Source organism: Emydura macquarii, unplaced genomic scaffold (assembly GCF_026122565.2).
Source record: "Emydura macquarii macquarii isolate MOO-44397 ecotype Brisbane River unplaced genomic scaffold, CSIRO-AGI_Emac_v2 contig_1230, whole genome shotgun sequence".
NCBI lineage: Eukaryota > Metazoa > Chordata > Testudines > Chelidae > Emydura > Emydura macquarii.
The window spans coordinates 14,019,403-14,040,038 of record NW_027131367.1 but is presented as its reverse complement, the minus strand read 5'-3'; the positions used below and the strand labels follow the sequence as shown (position 1 = coordinate 14,040,038).

The window sequence follows — 20,636 nt, the reverse complement described above, 5'->3', positions numbered from 1 at the left end:
GAATGAACCTGAGTGCCAGGTGAGTCGTGTCATTTGCTGCAGTCCTAGAGGGTGCTCAGTGCCCTGTACCATGGTGACGGGGGTGGAATAAGAGCCTCTGTCAAATTGATTTCACCTGACCATCCCCTGGCTCATTGCACAAAGGGGATGCTGCAGAGAGGGGTGATGCAGGAGAGAGCAATTACCTGAAACACCCACCCAGTGGGAAAGACACGTGACCAAACAAAAGAGCTGTTGAGGAAGCGTCACTGCCGCAAACAAATCAGGTGGGAATGAAATTAAATGAATCCTCTAAACCACACAAAGCGTCTCTCTTGTTCTCAAGCCCCCTTATGGTAATTAATGCCATTGCTGCTTCCCATGGAGTGGCACTTGGGAGGGAAAACAAGAGACAGGTTATTCCGGGGCCTTTGCGACTCCATCTCCTGGCAGCCTACCTAGGGCTCCTTTGGAGAGCTACACAACCTCCGTTTCTCTTGCTTTGTGTCTTCCACGTTCCTCCTCTTTTGTTCTCCATCCAGCTCACAGCTTCCTCCAGGCTTCCCGCCTCTAATAGCACGTCAGCAATGCCCGCTGAAACCTGCATGGACTTCCCAGCCTATAGTGCTGCCTGTTGTACGCAGACAGCGAATGCTGCTGGCGATCAGGGTTCCTAGGTTCTTTTCCCCGCTCTCCCACTGGTTTGCTGGGTGATCTTGGACAAGTCACTTAACCCCATCTGGGCCTCAGTTTCCTCAGCTGGAACATGGGGGTGATACCTCAAAAGAGTGTTGAGGCTTAATTAGTGTCTGCAAAGCACTGGGAGGTCGCTAGATAAAAGTGCTGTTTAAGTGGGGCGTGTGACTCGAGAAAGACGTGTTCATCACTTTAACGGCATGCTGAGGATGGGTTAGTGATCTACGGATTATTCTGCTGGGTCTGTGATGGCTGAGAAAGGGTTAACAGGCTGCTGTGGACTCAGTCAGTCCCTACTCGCTATGCCTGCTGCAGGTGTCTGGCTCGGCTCGGAGGAAGGGCTTCAAAGGGGAGAGGCCAGCTCAGCAGGGGGCTGACCGTGAAGGACAGCAGATCTGGGGCCAGGAACAGCCTGAGAGACTGAGGGAAGGCGGGGCTGGCACCGGGCTGTTGTACTGGCCATCAGTGGCCTGCCGGTTGGTGCTGAATAAGCCTGCTGCAGGTGCTGCCCCACCTTCGGGGGGCGACAGTCAAACGAAAAGACCTTGTGTTTCCTTACACACGCCGGGGGAGCCGGCGACGGTGGTTTGTCGCGAGCCCTGAAGCAACCTGGTTGCCCTGTCCGAGGTTCTCAGCTTGCCTGCGACGATAGACGATGAACGTTACTGCCCGGGCTCTGTGCTTCCTCTCATGCTGCAATAGCCAACAGACCAGCCGTAACCCCGGCCTGGGCCCTGCTTCTAATGACGTGCCTCAATGATCGTGAACTCCCAGGAAAGGAAATTCTGAGAACGACTGTTTAAAAAAAAAAAAAAATGTTTCTGTGGTGAAAACCGAATTCCAGAAAGTGCTTCTACACCAGACAGTGCGCTGTGCTCACTGGAGAGACGGCCAGTTCGGTCCAGTGCGGAAGGTGAACGGAGGCTGTGCCATGATTGCTGTAATGACATAATGAGATGAAGGGGGGCCCCTCGGTGGCTACATTCCTTTCAGGGATATGTACATATTTAGTGGCCATTTCAGGGCCTTTTCCTTCCACAGCTAATGCTGAAGGCTTTAGTAGGTTCAGATCACTTCCGTGAGCAACCCGTTCCACCCCCACTGCCCCCACAGCCAGAACTCCCGGATCAAGCTGAACCGCGGGTTGATTGACAAGAAGAGAGGGGATCAGCTGACCTTCGAGGGAGAACAATGGACAGAGGTCAGACAGGGGCACAAGTGCTGGCATTAGCGCAACAGATAATAGGAAACGCAACCGGTGATGGGGAAATGCTGAACAAACAGGGGCCCTTCCAGGAGATCTGGGCAAAGCCTGAGCCGCTGGGTGGAGGAGGGAGTGCTTCGAGGTATCGGTGGATTCAGTGACCACTGGGGAGGGAAGGCAGAGAGGAAATCCAATAAAAATGTCTTTGTCCATTTCATCTCTAAGCTGAAAGTCTTTTGTCTGGCAGCTGTTCCCCTGGATACCAAGAATGCAGGAACCAGCCAGCGGCAATTTGCCGCATTCGGTTTCATTTGCTCCCTTTATTACTCGCAATTTACTGGGAGCAACTTTAATCAGCTGCCTCCCTTTCTGTGCCACAGCCGCTTAACGTGATCTGGACCTCTGGTTCCATCAGATGTGCCTGGCCAGGATCAGTCTGTGAGCTCTGAATGCCTCCGTCTGCCTCTGTTCACACCCCAGCTCTATTGCCTCCTGCTTGGCCTGATTCAACAGGCCTGGAGCTGCTGCTGGGCCTCTGAGACCTGTGGGCAGAGCCCTGTGTGCTTGTAAAGTGAACAACAAGGAAAGAGGGGCTTGGCTGCTTGGCACAGGTACCTACCTGGAGCAGCTGCATTGCTTGCGGGGGCTTAGCCACCCATGGGCCCCACCTTAGCAGGAGGGAAGATGTCCTGTAATTCTGCTTGGGGAAGAGAGACAGCATGGAGATTGTTAGGCGTGGGGGCAGGGCAAGTGGGGGGGATCAGTGGATTTGGAGGGCTGGGCAGGAAAGAGGGAGTTCTCTGAACTGGGGGCCTTGGAGGGAAGGAAGAGGGTGTTATTGAGGTGGGGAGGAGGCAGGATTGGGGTGGGGGGTTGCTGGGTTGGGGGGCAGGAGGCAGGAGTGGGGGGGTTGCTGGGTTGGGGGGCAGGAGGCAGGAGTGGGGGGGTTGCTGGTGGAAGCTAGATGAGCTGCTTTGTAGTAGCAGAAGCCTCCCTTCCAGGAGAACCACGTGCAGCTCAAGCCCCTGCGTTGCCTGGCTCCCCATCCTGCCAAGAGAACAGCTAATACCTCCCTCGCCTCACCAACTAGTTCATCGCACAGGGAGGGGAAACTCCCAGGCCTACCAGCCCTCCTGGAGGTTTGCCTGGACACCAGCTGCCCAGAACAGGTATTCCAAAGCCAGGGGCGCTTCGGCCCCACGGACATGCTGACAGATGTGCTTCCAAAGTGGGGAGAGCTGGGGCTGCCATTGCCCGGGGACACTTGGATAAACAGCCTGTGCATGAATGCTCCAGCTGGGAAACCTGCTGGCTGGCCGCTACGGTGCAGCGTTGCAGCAACGCTTGCTGGGGCCTGTGTTGGCAGAGGGTCATTTGGTATCCGAGGCACTTCCGCTGAGTCGGCCGTAATTGGCCCCAAACAAAGCAAGGAATTCACTTCTACATCCAAGGCCCCGCGTTTGTCCTCTCACCCGATCAAAATCTTGCAGGTCAATTATACACCCTGAGCCACAGTGAGGATTTGCATTGACTATATCACATACATGGTGGTGACACAGCCATGTGAAAGAACAGAGCCATGTGGTATATTTTATCATGCACCTTTGCCCGTCTCCTCTGGCCACTAATCCACTGTGTGTCATAGATCCTATATGACTAACACCTGATGGGGATTCTCCTTTAGCTCAGTTGCAGAGGCCTTTTTGGGTTTTGTTTGTTTGGAACAGGGAGAACCTGAATTCTATCTAGGCTGTCACCGTGATGTTATGCATGTGCACCATGGGGTTAGCTCTTAAGTCTTAGAAGGTGGCCGGTTTGCTATGATATATGCGATAGGCTGGTTGGTTAAACTTTTAACCGAAGATTCCTTCTCACTAATCTTAATCTTGAAGCAGAAGCAAAACACATTTTTGTTTTCAGCAGCTGCTGGCTCGAGGGAGACCGTGTTAACCCTTCCCCTTCCAAAGTCTTGTGGCGCAAAAACTGCACCAAACATTTGTCTTGGTTTTAAGAGGCTTTTTTTTTTCTTTCAGCAGCTCAGAGAGTTTAGAGCCTCACTCCCCTGGCCGCTCATGAGGTTAGCTGGGCATGTAATGACACGTCCAGTCAAGAGGCTATTTCGTGTGTGTCGTTGGCCAGAACGGTCTGTCTTCCTACGGGCAGGAGCGATCTGTTTGCTGCTTAAGCATCAGAAATCTCTGGAAGGGAGCTTAATTACCTTCTCCAGAGCTCAGAGAGAGGACTCGCTGCACTTAGAAATCAGCTGGCCCCAGCCCACCGCTTGACATTACAAGCTCTGAACATGGTTCCTTAAGCCCCCTTGCTTGCAGAATTGCCTGTGCTGTGCTATGCACAGGCATGGCTTAAAGGGCCGCACCAGTAACTTCCTGTGTGGATTGAGCAGAGGCTCCCTGTAGTCTCCAGCGATAAGGATACCTTCTTGTAGTCATGTCACGTTTTCCTTACAGAGTTTGTTCTCTTCCACTGGCCAAAAGCTCCTCTTCCTCCCACTGGGTTTTGAGAGGAGACTGAGTAAATGTGGCTTCACGCCGCTAGGGCACCAGCGGGGCCGTCCGGCCTAGCAATTATCAAGAGTTGATACCTAACAGCACTGGCCCATGTGCCAGTAGGTTGGTGGTCTTAGGCCAGTCCAGCTCAATGTTAAAATCCATTCGTAGGACCGGCCCCCTTGTTAGCAATCCCAGCATGAGGCAGACGTTGGAATGGGCCCTGGAATCTTATTTGGGCCTCATCTGTAATGGAGATTTGCTTCCTTTTCAGCCATTGGTGCCCAGCCACCAGTGGAGCTGCAAGACTCTGCTGGAGACGGGCCAGGCCACGATTTGCACAGGGGCAGCCTACCCTGGTTTCCGGCAGCAGTTTCCTTTGGTTCCTGACCACGGATGGCTGACATCCCCAGTGCAGAAAAGGCCTCACTCTCCGACCTCCCTTTTGAAGTTGTTCCACCACCTCAGAGTCACCCTCTGTCTGCTGCCCACGCTGTATCCGGCTTATGGGTCGCCACAGGACCTTATTCTCCAGAGTTGCCAGCGTTGGTCCCTTTCACCAGCACTCCTCAAACCAGATGTAGGCAGCTAGATAGAGCTACGAGGGCTCAGAACTGCTGGACTTCAGGTCACTTCTTCAGGCGCTGACATCTGCATTTAGGTGCCCACCTTTGACCAGTCTTGGGTAGGCCAATGTTGACCCATAATTTACTTTAAAATGATCTAGGGGAAAACCTCTTGGCTATTCTGGTTCAGCACTTTGTCATGGCAAAGCTGCTCTGTTCGTACCCCAGCCCCAGTACAGATGGCACCGGCCCCTGTGTGTGCTGGTAGCACCAGCCCCTTTTGCCCCCTTCTGGCCACATCCTTTTTCAAAGCAATCTGTCAGGAGGTCCTGGGTCTCTCAGACCGAATTCCACCTATTCTCGCTGCCGGTCACCCTGACATCAATGACAGTCTCAGCCAGCCTCTCTCCTTTCAGCATCATTTAGAGCCCTGCCTCTCCTACACTGAGTGCTTGGTCTGATTCCTGCTACCTAGCGCTTTGCTGGCTTCCAACAAAGTGTCATTAAAAAGCAAAATAGGGCATGGGAGCAACTGAGAAACTCTTTTAAGCTTTAAAGGCTTCCTTTTTATTCAGCGCTCTGACTCCCCAGTTGTCCCAGTTAAGGAGAACTAATGTGCCTTTTCCCCTTCCTCCAAAACATAAGTAAAGCAAAGTCTCTCTCTAGTAGGATTTATCACCCTTCGGTGGGAGGGAGGGAGACAGCTAATAGACTTGCATTACCCAAGCTGTCTCATGAGTCTGTGCGTCATTACATTTAAAAAGAAAAGAGGAACTATGACTAGATGAACTGGGAAACAATTCCCTCCTCCACCTCCCCCTTGGTGGAATTCTGCTCTTTGCCAAGAGCAATAACCATGTGCTTAAGTATGTAACCTAGCTTTAAGTGAATGCACCACCCTTTGTCAAAAGGGACCATTCCTCAGAGGCATTTAGGTGCCTAACTCCCATTGAAATCAGCTGGAGTTAGATGGCTCCCTACCTTTGAGGATCTGGGCCGAGGAGGCCAGAGACGGTGGAGCGTGAGGTCATATGGGAATAGAATCATAGAATCAGGGGGTTAGAAGGGACCACCAGGGTCATCTAGTCTAACCCCCTGTCAAGATGCAGGATTTGTTGTCTTAACTGTCCAAGTCAGATGGCTATCTAGCCTCCTTTTGAAAATCTCCAGTGAAGGATCTTCCATGACATCTAGGCCGTCTGCTCCGCTGTCCTACTGTTCTTACAGTTAGGAAGTCTTCCCTGAGATTTACTCTAAATCTGCTGTGCTGTAGTTTGAACCCCTTGCCTCTTGTCCTGCCCTCTGTAGCAAGGGAGAACAACTTTTCTCCATCCTTTATATGGCAGCCTTTCAAGTATTTGAAGACCGCTATCATGTCCCCCCCTTAATCTCCTCTTTTCCAAACTAGACATACCCAGTTCCTTCACCCTGTGCTCATATGGCTTGCATGCCACCCTTTGATCTTCTTTCTCACTTGCCTCTGGATCCTTTCCAGTGTCTCTCCATCCATTTCTACACAGTTAGTGACCAAAGTTGGACACGCCTCCAGCTGAGGCCTAACCAGCCCCAACTAGCATGCTACTGTCATCGCCTATGAGTCGTATGCTATAGTAACTGTTGGAAATGCACTTGAACAGAAATAGTCTCCAGTGGGAAATCTGTGTGATTCTGTGCACAAAAGATGACTGCCCTTGGTCCCAGCCGTAGTGTGGAAGGGCCAAGGTGACTGATCTGAAGGGAAGTGGGGTTATCCAGAGACTCCTCGGGCTTGCTTACACGGGAAAACCATGCTGAGGCCAGTCTTTCGTTACATGATCACATGCTATTTTTTCCACAGAAGTTACAAAGAAATACTGAGTAGCTGCTCATTGAAGTGAGCACCCTCTCTTCTCGGCGTGGGACGAGGCAGCGCTTGTGTGAAAGGAATAGAATAGTATGTGATCAGGTAATTAAAGACTGTCATGGTGCATACATGTAAGGGGACCCAATTAAAGTTCCATAGTCACCTACATTCTGGCATTTCCTGGCTTTTGAGTGCTTGATTTTACAGCCCTAATAATGGGCTTTTTTAATGCATTTTTTAATGTCATTATAGCTAGACTCAGTATAGCCCTTCTGGTGTTTAGCCCACGCTGAGCTTTTGGATCACCTGCAAAGATGGACGTGGACAGTTTAGAAATAATGAGCTTCATTTTATTCTCCCTTTTCATTTTGCTGCCAACTCGCCTAAGAGTGAAGTAAAAGTTACTGATATTAATACTTAATATCACTTTTCTTCCCAGAGATCTCCGAGCACTTTGGAGAGAAGGATCAGTATAAATCACCCCCATTTTATAGACAGGGAAACTGAGGCACAGAGGGGGATGTGACTTGCCCAATAACGAGTTAATGGCCTTGAAGGCAGAGAATCCAGGTCTCTTGACTTCTAGTCCATTCCTTTACTTACTGGACTATGCTGTGAAATATGTTCTGTGAAAATTTGTTACCGGTTCCCCCTGTGCCCAATTCACAGACACTAGCAACTCATGCTTTTAGCTCTGGTAGTCCCCGATTCAGTCCGTGAGCCATTGGCCAAGATGGCAGCTGTCACATATGTGTCCAATGTAAGTGTCATTAAAGAAGTTCCGTTGGCTGGTGGCTATCCCAGGCCCTCCTCTGCCTCCTTCCTCGAGACCCAAAGGAGTTCTCATTAGGACACTGTTCATCAGGAAGACTTTTGTCGAGTCACTTGACATGTGTCAAAAGTTACTGAGCTGCTAATGTGCGGCACAGTCTGGGAGGCGATGTACACATGTCACTGAGTTATAGACGGTGGAGGGGACTAGCCAGAGTGACATCAAGTCGTTCAGGAAGGGAGACATCAGCTTTTGCTGTAACTCATTGGTTACAAACCAGCTCTGCAATCGACTTCTAACCAAAGAACAAGGTAAAGGTGACATGATGTGAAGTTTGCTAGTGGAGGAGAGAACTGGGGGTTACTAATGAGGGGAGCCACACAGAGATCTGGGGGCTGCAATGAAATTAAATATTGCCTTGTATTGTGATAGATTTGTCTGTCAGTCTAGTTACCTAGATGGCTCCTGATAAGGCAAACCATAGAAGGATATACAAAGTCCACAGAAATGTACTTCTGCTGATCAAACGTTCACAGTCAGGGAACAAATAGTTTGGGATGAAGCCAGAGTTCCCCCCATAAATAAATCACGGGAGTCTCCAGCCCCCCCTCATTCTCTTCATCCGTTCTGCCTTTGAACTTTTCCATGGCTGACTAAAATAAGTCAGCAGCTGGTCTCTTGAGACAGAACAAACCCTGCTTCTGAAAGGTGAATCTATGCAGTACAGTGAGAGATCATCCATCAGCCCAAAGAGACTCTCTCAAACCCAGAGCAGAGGAGAAGAAGAAGGCTGTTACTAGCCATGTTTTTATGGTTTATTAAATGTTTTTCTCTGCCATGAAATGTTTGGGTCAGGAAGATAAATACAGAGATAAATAATAGAACTGTTTATGCGATCAATGTCTGTGACTTATGCTGGGGGCATGGCTAGACTAAACATAATTATTAATAAGAAACATTGGATAATTTATGGTCCTCAGCATTGAGATAACTGGGTTTGGTTATAGTAAGGTTTAATGGGAAAGATAAAATGTTTCAGACAGCCGAGTGCGTCTCAGCAAAGGGATCAAAGCCATAGGGACTGGAATAGAGCCCCTATTCCCAGGGTGTTTAGTTCAAAGACAGGCTTCAACCCAAAACCTGCAGCTAAACTCCCTGGATTTGGGAAATTTCAGATCCAGGTCAGGGTTTGAATTTTGCACCTTGGGGCTATCTCTAGAGCCAGAGCCTGAGTTCCTTATTCAATGCCCAATCCAAAGCCCATTGGCCTTCCATTAATGTCAGATCAGGTTGATTGAGCGTTGCCTTAGTAAAGACTTCAGGATGTGGTCCCAAGGATGGACCCCCTGAAAAATCTGCTAAATCCATTACTGTTGTTTCTGATTACTTTGAATGTGAACTGATCTATATAACAGACCAGGGCCAGGTGAACAGAGTGGGATCCAGGGCTTCACGTGATTGTAATTATTAATGACTTATGTCTCTAGCATCCACAGCTGTGCTATATACATTTAAAAAGAAATCTTGTCCCAGAAGCTTTTGTATAACCCATGTGTCAGATAAGGGTGCCGCAGATTCAATGGGCTTGAGAGCTGTGCTGAAAGCTGACGGTAATTTGACGCAATAATAAAGGAGCAAAGTGTTTTGGCTTTTAGTGATGGTTATGGCTGAAGAGTAGAGTAGGCTGGAAACTTTCCAACAAAACATTTTTTCATGGGAAAACCTCTATTCATCAAAATGGAAACTGTTTGCAAGAGAGGGTTGGTTTCCAACAATCTCCTGATTCAAAGAAAAAAAAATGGGGATGAAGTACTGAAATTGTCAAAACATCCTGTTTTGACACTTTCAGGAAAAAACAACCCCAAAACTTTTTTGTTTTGAAAGAACTTTTCATTTCCAAATTTAAGTAATTTGTACTAAAACCTTACAAAAGGTCAAAACCGAAATGGGTTGAAATAAACTAAATGAAGCATTTCAGTTGACCTAATCCAAGTTTTTTTTTTTTTCACATTCTCAGGTCATGAAAATTTTCAAGATTTTGTCTTTTTCTCCCATTTTGGAAAAGGAAAAATATTCAAACTCTCAAATTAATGCGGGAAAGGTAAACCATTTCCCACCCAGCTATAATGCAGAATAGGTTCTCAGGAGGATTCTGTAGGGGCTTTCATGAAATCGTACCTCTGCGCTCTGACACATGTGGGGTTTGGTTTTTGTTTTTTTTAAGACCTGCTAATGTCAAATCTCAGTTGACATAGTAATGGTTTCCAGAGTGCTTAGCCACTCTCTGCAGACTGTGTTCAGTTGGAATTATAAAGACATTCATGGAGCACGGAGCATGAATCAGATTCAACCCTGATGTGAATACGTGCAGCTGCCCCTTACAATAGGACTAAAATTGGTCAACTGTGTTCAAAGGTTGGGGGGGGGGAGTTACCAAATATCGCAGTATACATCTGGCTAGCTTCTCCTACAGTAGATCTTACTGCACTCACCATGAGGCCTTATACTGGCATCTCTTAGACATCAATTGTGGTCCTGAGTCTGTTTGGGGGCAGATGAAGAGAAAAGCCCAAATCCTCCAGAGAGCACAGCTTCATCATCAACTGAACGAGATTCTTACTCCTGCTCCCCCAATGAACAAAACAAAAGCAGCCACTCCCCTGCCCCCCACCAATCCCTCACCAGCCGCAGTACCACCTCTGCCTGATTTCACAAGCTAAGCAGAGTCTAACCCGTAGCATCTCTCCGGGTGAAAGGAGACAGGACTCAGCTGTAATGAATATAAAAGTGGTTCTTTATTGAGGCAGTTGGACACAGGCAGACCCTGCGCTTTGCTCTGGCTCTCCAGCCCCCACGCTGATTACTGCAGCACATGCTGCCTAATGCCGGGATAGTCAGACAGAGGCTCACCAGCCACAAGTGGCTCTTTAATGTGTCTCCGGTGGCTCTTTGCATCACACGATATTAAAATGTCGTGCAATTAAATTATTAACCAATCAAGATTCCTTTGCTATGTTATTAGCCAATTGTAGTTGATAAAATAATAATACTTGGTCAGTCATTTGTTGTGAGAATATATATATATATATATATAAACGAAATATTTCCCCATCATACTGTTTAAATATGAATATATAGCACGATAGTAAATGAAACAATGAATTCACACTACGGTGGCTCTTTTGGGTCATGTGGATGGCTAATTTGGCACCTGACCCACTGAGGGGTGAGTATCACTGGCCTAATGCCACAACACAGGGTCAGGACTAAGCATTCATGGAATACGCTGCTCACTACGCTCCAGGATGGAGTCAGTATGACATAGGAGCTCTCCAAGGGGCACTCAGATGCTGCAGAAAAATCGTGATCGTGATTCAGAAGGTGAGGCTTTTCTAGCTGTGTTGGTACTGAGCCCATGCCTCACGCTGGGGCACTACTGAAGATGCCTTCTCTTGGATGAGAAGTCAAGCTGAGGTTCTGATTGTCTGTGGCAATTAAAATCCCTTGGCTCTCTTTGGTAGAGTGGAGCATCAGCACAGGCATCCTGGTCAAGATGGGTAATTTATATTCCCATTAGGTTCAACTGGATATGTAATTCTTCATTTGCCTCCTAAAATGTCTCGTGTAGGGCTGCTGCTGTGTTCCACCCAAAAGGTGGCCCCATTTCAATGGCACATATAAAGTGATCTCTTTGTACATTCTGCAAAGCATTTTGAAATACATAATAATTAAAGGTGCTAATGTATATACAGCATATGAACCAGAGCAGGGGGGATAAGTACAGATATGTACAATATGTGAGCGTCACTGCTCCACTTACATGAAGGAAAAGTCCCCATGTTTCCACAGGTGCTTAGCACAGCTAATCTCATCAGTGGCAGACTATGCCTTCAGTAACAGCACCTGGCTGACCCATGCTGCTAAAAATCGCTAGCCCTCATTCACCTTCCTTTGCAGGACTGTCACCTGCCAGGAAGACTAACTCACGCCCCGGGATTTCAATCCTGATCCAGACATGCCAATGTTATCAGGGGTGTTTGGACCTAGAGTGTTGGTTCGGACCCACCTCTAATATAGATGGCCATGATCTTTGAATAGCTGGCTGTTTTCGTTCTGTGGAAAAAAGGGGTCACACAGCTAGAACTTAGACAGTCAGGGATAAACGTGGGACCCATGTTGGCCATTCTGTGTTAGCCGCATGTCACAGGGCTACTCTGAAAACATCCACCTCCTTCTTACTACGAGTTAACATTTGTATTGTACTAGCAACTGAGAGCTCCAGTCCTGATCAGGGCACCATTGTGCTTGACTCTGCACAAACATAGGTGAAGACCCGTTCAGTGACCTTACAATCTCATAACATAGTGATGTATGCAATACAATCAAATCTAGAGAAGTTGAATATACATATATACATTGATAACTGTATGTCTCGAGTCTGGTAGATAAAATGCCAACTCTTCCCAGCTACATCTCAGCCCAGCCACCATAAACTCACCGGTTTCTGAGGGCTGGTCTACACCGGTGGCGGCGGTCATGGGAGATACGCAAGCTACATAATGTAAGTACGTCGATGGGAGATTTATTATGTAGCTTGCTTATCTCCCATCGACCATCGCTGCCAGCGTAAAGCAGCCCTCGGGCTTACATAGGTGTCGCATTGGGTTCAAAGGGTCTTCCCAGACACTTCGCCTAATCCAGCTAAATGCAGCCTGGCGCCAGGGAGCGTGGCTTTCCTGGAATTTGCAGTGAGATTAGTGGTGACAATTGCTCAGGCAAAGGATGACTCTACAATGTGGTGTAACCTGCATATGTGTAGCAATCAGCGTCGGTGTGCAAAGCAAGTGACAGGGAGTGGGGGAGCACAATGAGCCAGGTTCCGCTTTTGTTTACACCCAAGGAACTTCACTGGTTTCAGTGAAGTCTCTCCAAAGCATCTGGCCTTAGAGTTCCAAATGTGTGTGTAGCCATTTGGTTGGGTCAGGAGAACCTGCCAAAAGAAGTTGGGTCAAATTCTCATTTGTTATGCTAGTGCAACCCAATTGAAATCTCCCCTCTGTGCCCCCTGCCCAGGTGATAACTGTACTGGCCCCTGACTGCTTGCAGGAGGAGACTAGAGCACTTTGTCTTTCAACCCACTTGTCCTTCCTCGCATGTTTTCCTCCTTGTCAATCCCACAGTGATGGCTGCTCCACTCATACCGTGTGTTGCTATTTACACCAATCAGGCTGGCTGCTATTTCCATGCACTTTGCACTGGTGCAAGTGATAACACCAAGTGCATGGCGGAGAAGAAGCGAGCTCATAATGCTGCGTTTGTGATATCACAGTCATTTCCATGGCAACGGACTCCTGTCATACATGCAAGAGGGGATTCCCAAAAGGAGAACCTGACCGAGCTGCAGCCACTGCTCCGGCTACCAAGCCCGCTGTATAAACAGATACTGAAGCTGGATTCTGTGCACCATGACTCCACCCGGCTCCTATCCTGGAAGCAGGTAGTGAGAAGCACAGCCCTGGAACTGAGCCTCCTTCCTGCGCCTTTTATCTACAAACTCAAGCTAGAAAGCGGCAGCATTTTGAAAGCTGAGATTCCTGCAAGCAGCACATTAAAGCCAAAGTTCAGTCCTATCCAGGTCCCTGTGAAATTGCCTTGGAGTCAGAAGAGTTTTGGTTTTTTTTTTCAAAGCCTGTAGGAAGGAAGTTCCACTAGGTGACATTGAAGGTGATGAAGGAGTTGGCTACTTTCTGCTGGTGCCCAAGCGGCTCAGTCTCCCCCCACTGCTGGCCTGGGACCTGACAGCTGGTGAAGGATCTAGCGTGCGGGGGCTCGCTGATGTGCGTCACTTCGGTCAGATCTGCCTCCAGGGTGCTGGCAGTGTTGGTTACCTGGGCCACGTGGACCTTATTGGCCACCTTCTTGTGCAAGAGGCAGTTGAAGATCTTCTTGAAGCCTTTGCGGAAATGCTTGGAGACCAGGGCATAGACGATGGGGTTGACGCAGGAGTTGGCATAAGAGATCAGGTGTGAGAGGATCCTGAGCACGTAGGTGGCGTGGTTGAGAGGAAAATAGCCGAACCACACACACAGGATGATCAGGTGATGGGGCAGCCAGCAGAGACAGAAGAGGACTGCTACAATGATGATCATCCTGGTAACCTTGCGCTTGGCCTTCTTGGATTCAGACATGTCTTCAATGGGGTCCACTGATGTCCAGAGGTAACGAATAGTTCTCATATAGGTGAGGCTAAGGATCAGCACTGGGATGACATAGCTGAAGATGAAGGTGCAGATGTCCATGATCTTGCGTTCGGGGATCTTCCAGATGGGATGGCAGACGGTCAGGTTGGCCATCTGGAATTCCTGGTAGTAACTGAGGTATGGGCCAGAGAAAATAAAGGAGAGACCCCAGATGAGGCAAATGGCTGTGAGAGCGTTCCTGGGGGTCCTGAGTTCTCTCGAATGCAAAGGGTATCTAATGGCCAAATACCTGCAAAGGAGAGAACAAAACAAAACTACAGTTCTATTTAAAACAGAGTAAACTTTGTAAGGCCGGCTACGTGGGGAGAACACACAGAGAAAGGATTAAAATGAAAACCTTTGCACTTCTAATGTAATTTCTCATTCAGCTGAGTGTCACATTTCCAAGGGCTTGTTTACACAGAACCTCAGTGCATGACAAGGTAGGGTGTGAATCTGCAGCGCACTAGCCTGCCATGCATTAACTGGCCACATGGACCCTGCGACCACGCACTAAAAGTTCCACATTGTGCTTTGACGTATTGCTGTTTCAAACTTTTAGTGTGTGGCAGCTGGGTCCAGACAAACAAGCTAGTGTGCTGTAGCTTCACACCCTGCCTGCTAGGTCTACATGGAGACCTATCTGCCTGACCAGGCTGGGAGAAAGGGGATGGTAACTCAAACTTTTCTTTGTCACTGATTTTCACTATGTCTTTTACATTTTATATAACAGCACTATATGGGCCTTGGAGGCTTAGCTCAGATCCAAATCACTTTTATGGTGAGATCTGAGTTTAAGGCTGAGTTGGAGCTAGGAATCTGGTTTGGATTAAATGGAACCTATATTTTGGAAGCTGCCTTTTCCAAAATGTCAGAATCTTGCAAACTCACTCACTCAGCAGTTCGGTCACCTTGGATGAAAGCTTATTCTCATAAGATCTTGATTACACGCAGTACAGAACTAGAAAATAGGCATCCTCACATTTTGTATTCAACTGGAACAAAAGCCATAGGGATGAAAGGATTTCAATCTCTGAAATGCCAGCATCCACGTCTCTGTACACGACAATGATATAGTAAAATCAAACTTAAAAGGACCTTTCTTTTTGGAGGGAAGGGTCATTAAATTTAAATGTTCAGAGCTCTGACTTTCAAGCCTCCCGTCTCAACTGATGTCCACTGAAACCAACTGACTGAACCCAGCACACGCAGAAAAGTGTAAACTATTCTTGTTTTTGTGATGGTGCAATTCATCCCATCCAGCTGTTGCCATGAAGACCATTTAAATGCTAAGTGCTCGACGTGCGTGTCTATACTATTAGCACTACAGCGGCACAGGGGTAGCCACCCCGCTGTGATGCAGACACTTGCTACGGCAACAGAAGGAGTTTTTCCATCACTGTAGTAAAGCCACCTGCTTGAGAGGTGGCAGCTGGGTCCCACAGAAGAATTCTTCCATTGACCTAGCAGTGTCTATATCAGGGCTTAGGTCGGCTTAACTACGTCTCTCAGGGGTTTTCACATCGCTGGGTGACATAGCTAGGTCAGCCTACAACTTCAGTGGATATCAGACCTGTGTGTGTCATCCAAAAAGTTAATTCCCCAGTCTGAGTCACTGCAACATAATACTGATGCTCTTGTGGTGAAAAGAGACCACTACGGACGGCAAAAAATTCATTGATTTTTTTTTTTGGCTTGCAAGATTTTGCTAGGAAATCTTTGCCATTTCATACCATTTCACCCCTTACATTTTGGGTCTGATCCTACAAAGAGCTGAGTGCCTCCTGCAAGGTTCTGGGCAAATGGGTTGTTGACTGAGTCCCTTGTTTACTACGTTACTAACATACCAGTGAGTGTTGAATCTAACTCACTTGCGTCAAATGCAAGACTGGAACTGAAATATATTGAGTGGCAGGATTTGACAAGGGAGAGGTGTCTCAGAAAAATGGAAAGAAAGGCTGTATTTTTGAAGCATTGGTCCATTTTTTACTACTCTGAGGGGATTTTATGCAAACCTCATTTTTTGAATCCTTAGTTCTGGCCTGACTTGATTATTGTTTAAGGAAACTGGCACCAAAATACTGTGAAGATAGGCACATTGGAAATGTCATTGAAAGATGAAATTAGTGAGAGAGAGTAAACAAGACACACGATGTTAGTGTCCTTCAATCTTGTTCACAGCTCACGCTGCTTTTCCCCTCTGAAAACTATAATCAGAAACAACAGAAAGATGATGATCACACAGAGGGAAGATTTAAATTATAGTTTAGTAATCTCCTGATTATACATCCAATGCCTGTGGCCTCAATTCTCTTCTCACATAGTATACAGTAGCTTTCACTGGTGTAACTCCACCATCGTTAATAGAGTTACTCCTGGTGGGAGTGGAGAATCAGGCCTTGTACCTGCTTTAATTATACATAGGCTTGGAAGGATTAGTTGTTATCAGGCCATGTCAGCAAACATTGATTTCGCTGTATGTACGCAAACTGATGAAAAGATATTTCCAATGACAATCAAAATATACACATAGGCAAAGTAAGAAAATGCTGCTTATTAGAGTTTGACTTAAGGATATTTACTTTGTATATTTTGACATGTGATGTTGACAATTTGGGTTTTAATGGTTATAAAGCTTTAATTTTTTTACTCTCAAAGTCTGTCTGATTTCCCACAACTGTGAAAATTTAAATTGCTAAAAATAGAAAAAATGCTTAAAAGTAATCAATTATCTTATCTGTCAAAATTATACAAAAATAAAGATCGAATTCTGCCGAGCCGAATTATACATGCCCTTCTATGGCTCCTGCATACCCTAAAAAACAGTTATTTCTTGAAAAACAAATAAGACTGATTAAAAAAATAAAATACAACTTTGTAAAAGGTAAAGAAAAGCCAATTTTCTGTCTAGTTTCTGTTCTAAAAAGTTGCCTGCCAAGGGTTTGCAAAAAGGGCTTTTGGCATCTTTCTAGCTGGCTCTTAAGATCCAAAGATCTTACAGGTTTAAAGTACCCTGAACACTGAATACTTTCAACTTTAAATAGAAAATATTCTAATAGAAAAGCTTCAGGAGTCACTGTTCCCTTTCTCAGCACAAATTAATTACTTCTCAGCCTCTTGAATGCTGAGCTAGTGGTAGAGATCAGCAGCAGAAATCACAATGACAAATGTCAAAAGCTGCAGGCTGCCTTCATTAGAGGCAATTCCAATTCCAAACCTCCCGATTTGGACATGACAGTTTTAACTGAAAACCTGCATTTGTTCTTTTGTCAGGTGCCCCCGGAATCATCACTTGATGTTTTAATAATAATGAATAATTATTCTTGAATGTTTTTTCAAGTAATGCAGATAAAAGGAGTTAGTTGGTGAGTGGAAATGTTTAACTATAACAACTCTTTTTTTTAAAGATTTACCTGTTTTTGCCATTTATCAAATGCTGTTTACAAAGTAGATGTGATTTCTATAAGCCCTCTCCTGAGCTAGGAGCTGCTGCTTAAGTTCTGACATCTATTTCTGAGACTCTGTGCCAAGATCATGGACAGCCGTGGCTTGTGTTTCTCTCTGATTTTGATAACCTGACCAACTTATCTCCCAAAGCTTTGAGTTAAAACAAACTGAGACAGACTCTGATCTCAGTTATTTCAGTATAAATCTAGACTGGTTGAAGTGACCGAAAAGCTCTTCTCCAGATATATGTTGGTGTGCATGAGATCAGAATCTACCTGTCAGTTTCTTTTAAAATTCTTTTCCCAGTTTCCAAATGGTTCCACATATTTCCCGGCAACTTTGTTGTCCTTTAGCAATTCTAGACACTGAAAACTTTCTGATCATTTAGGGTGAGATTGTGAACCCATTACTTACCCTGGGGAACAGTTACATGCACAAGTAACCTTGTTGTCATGTAAGTAAATGCTCATCAGTAAACATAAGGGATTCACAATCTGACCCTCAGGAGTTTCTCTGCTATTAGCTTTCCCACCAGCATTCTCTTGAGATCTGCTCTGAAAAAGCAGCCCTGGTAGCGTGAATAAATGCCACCAGGAGACTTGGAAAGTTTAGACGTCTGAAACCTCTGTTTAAACTTTTCCGTTTAATGAACACTCTCCCTCATTTATCAAGCCACCACTCACTGTACATGAGCAAGCCTGCTATTTTCACTGCTTTGCTTTCGTTAGTTATGGGTACCTCTCCACTGTAGCTTCTGTAATGGAGACGTACCCGTTTCATGCCAGTATCGCCCTTTGGTTTTAATGTGGTTTGTCCTGCACGCGTCCATCCCGACACCTCTCCGTGGTCTACCTACATTCGAGGAAATTACCCTGGTGTGGCTTGATATTACAGGTATGTCTTCACTGCAAAAACAAAAGGTGCGTTCTTAAGCTGAGTTAAAATCCTACAGAAGACGAGGCAGTCGTAGTTCTCGTGTGGGTGAGCAGGTCAAGTTAAAGGCTATGTCTATGCAAAAAAGGTGAGGAGGGGGGGCGGTATTTGCAGCATTTTCACTATCCTGCTGTAAAATCTTAGTGGAAATAAGGGACCTGTAGCTTTTGCTGTGAGGTTACTAGGGTTGCCAGCACTAGATCCCCCACCCATGGCTGACATCACCTACTTTACCTCGCAGGAAAAACTGCAGATGCCTTGTCTTTGCTAGCGTGTTACAGCAGGCTGGTTAATGCACCTTCGTTATCATGAGTTAAAAACCCAACTCTTTGGCAGTGGAGACAAAGCCTGTATAAGTCACATTGGTGCAAACCCACCACCGAGGTCTGGTCGACACCTAAAATGTACATCGCCCTTGCTATGTCTATAAGGGGTGTGAAAAATTCCCACCTCTGAGAGACATTATTAAATTGACCTAAGCTCTGGTGTAGACTGCACTAGGTTGATAGAAGAATTCTAGCTACTGCCTCTCCAGGGATGGATTAACTACACCCATGGAAAAACTCCTGCTGTCGCTGTAGCATGTGTCTACGCTATCCTGGCATAGCTGTGTCACTGTAGCATCTGTAACGGAGACATCTCCATGGACACGATGGGCTGATGTAAAGCTGAGTTTACACTGGTGCTGTTGAGTCCAGTAACTATTCTCTCTCTCAGCTCCTGAAAAGGGATCTTAGGCCATGTCTACACTACAGCTGTGCTACAGCTGTGCTGCTGTAATGTAGAAGCTTCCCACATCAACATCAGGTATGTTTCCTTCAATGTAGTTAACACATCTCTCATAGAGGCAGTAGCTAGGTGGATGGAAGATTTCTTCCGTTGATCTATCTGCGTCCACACAGCAGGTGAGGTCAACCTAGGGCATAACATTTTTCACAGCCCTGAGCAAACTAGCTAGGCCAATCTAATTTTTAAGTGTAGACTGGGTCTAACTGAAATCTGCTTAAACCACACCACTTTCCATTGATGTCCCTACTTCTCTTTCACTTCTAGGGAGCTGAGACGGTCAAGAGAAACCAGGGGTTTCTTTCCCCTCACTCACACTGATGTGGCTCCACTCCTGTCAATGGACCCACTCCAGATTTCCTCTGGGGTGTGCGGGAAATGACTCAGGTGCTGCAGGTGGATCCCGATTTGGGCGGTGACTCTGAACTCCACCAGCCAAGGCGGAGCACCCCAAAGCAAAGTGCTGCCGGTTTCATCTGCCCATCTCCTTCAGTGATGGGAAAGGTTTGGGGTCGTTTGACCCATCGCCCCAATGAATTCGTCGACTCCAAACTGGACTGGTGCCAGAAAATAGTCCAAGAGAATTTAGCCTCCCCAGCTCAGCCCCCTAAGGGTACCTATCCCCCCCCCCCTTCTCTCATTGCAGAGCACAGTCCCGTTCCCTGTGAGACGCCTCTTTCCACCTCCCATGCACAGACCCGGAGCTTGCACATCGCCTGGGCTCCGCAACTTCCAGGCTCAGCCACCCACCACTTTGCCAAGGAGCCCCGAGCGCCTCCTGCCTCCCATTGCATCCCTCTGCCAACCCCCTCCGGCTCTGCCTGCTGACTTTGCTGGCTCCTGGCTGGCCAAGTACCCCAGGCAAGTTGCGGAGGGTGATTTGCCCGTGGCTGGAAGCTGGGGCGACTCCGCTTTCCCTACCTGTCCAGGGAGACGGTGGCGAGGGTGAAGCTGCTGGCGTACATGGTCAGGTAGATGAGGAAGTGCACGGCTTTGCAGAGGAAGGGCCCGAAGACCCAGCCCTCCAGGGTGTAGATGGTGGCTTGGAAGGGCACGCAGCAGACGATGAAGCACAGGTCCGCCACCCCCAGGTTGAGGATGAAGAGGTTGGTGGTGTTGTTCACCTGCCCGTTCCGCAGCAGCACGGCCAGCACCAGCGAGTTGCCCACCGTGCCCAGCAGGAAGATGAGCGCGTAGGCCAGCGGGATGAGGACGGACTCGGGCTGCCCGCCGGCCTCGCCGCCGGAGGCGTTGAGCGGGGCCAGCGAGCTGTTCATCGCCGCGGCCGAGCCGGCTCCTCTCCAGCCGCAGCTGCTCAGCGCGGGAGGCTCCGAGCGGGGCTGGGGGCCCGCGTGGGCATCTCTGCGGGCTGGACCCCCCACGCCCGGCCCGGGCTCTGGCTCAGTTCGCGGGGCCAGGCGCAGCCGGAGCTGCTCGCTCCGCTTCGGCGCCCTGGCTCTGCGGCTGGAAGGCGTGTTCTCCCCCGGCGCGGGACTGGGTCCGGGGGGGTGTTTCCTACCCCCTTCGGTTCCCCCCCCGCGCGCACACACACACACACACTCACACGCACACACTCACTCACACACACGCACACACTCCCCCGCTGCTTGTCTCGCTCGGCAGCGCGGCTGGGCAGTTTCTTTAAAGGGACAGAAACGGGGCGG

At 47.8% G+C, this 20,636-nt stretch overlaps 1 protein-coding gene across 1 annotated transcript; it reads right to left on the bottom strand.

Moving 5' to 3' along the window:
* Positions 1-13,275: 13,275 nt before the first annotated feature.
* On the bottom strand, positions 13,276-20,416 carry GALR2 (galanin receptor 2). The gene is made up of 2 exons (XM_067547846.1): positions 19,894-20,416; positions 13,276-14,056 (listed from the first exon to the last, which is right to left on the bottom strand). The coding sequence occupies exons 1-2, from the start codon at positions 20,247-20,249 to the stop codon at positions 13,276-13,278; spliced, it is 1,137 nt and encodes a 378-aa protein (XP_067403947.1). The 5' UTR covers positions 20,250-20,416.
* Positions 20,417-20,636: the final 220 nt, after the last annotated feature.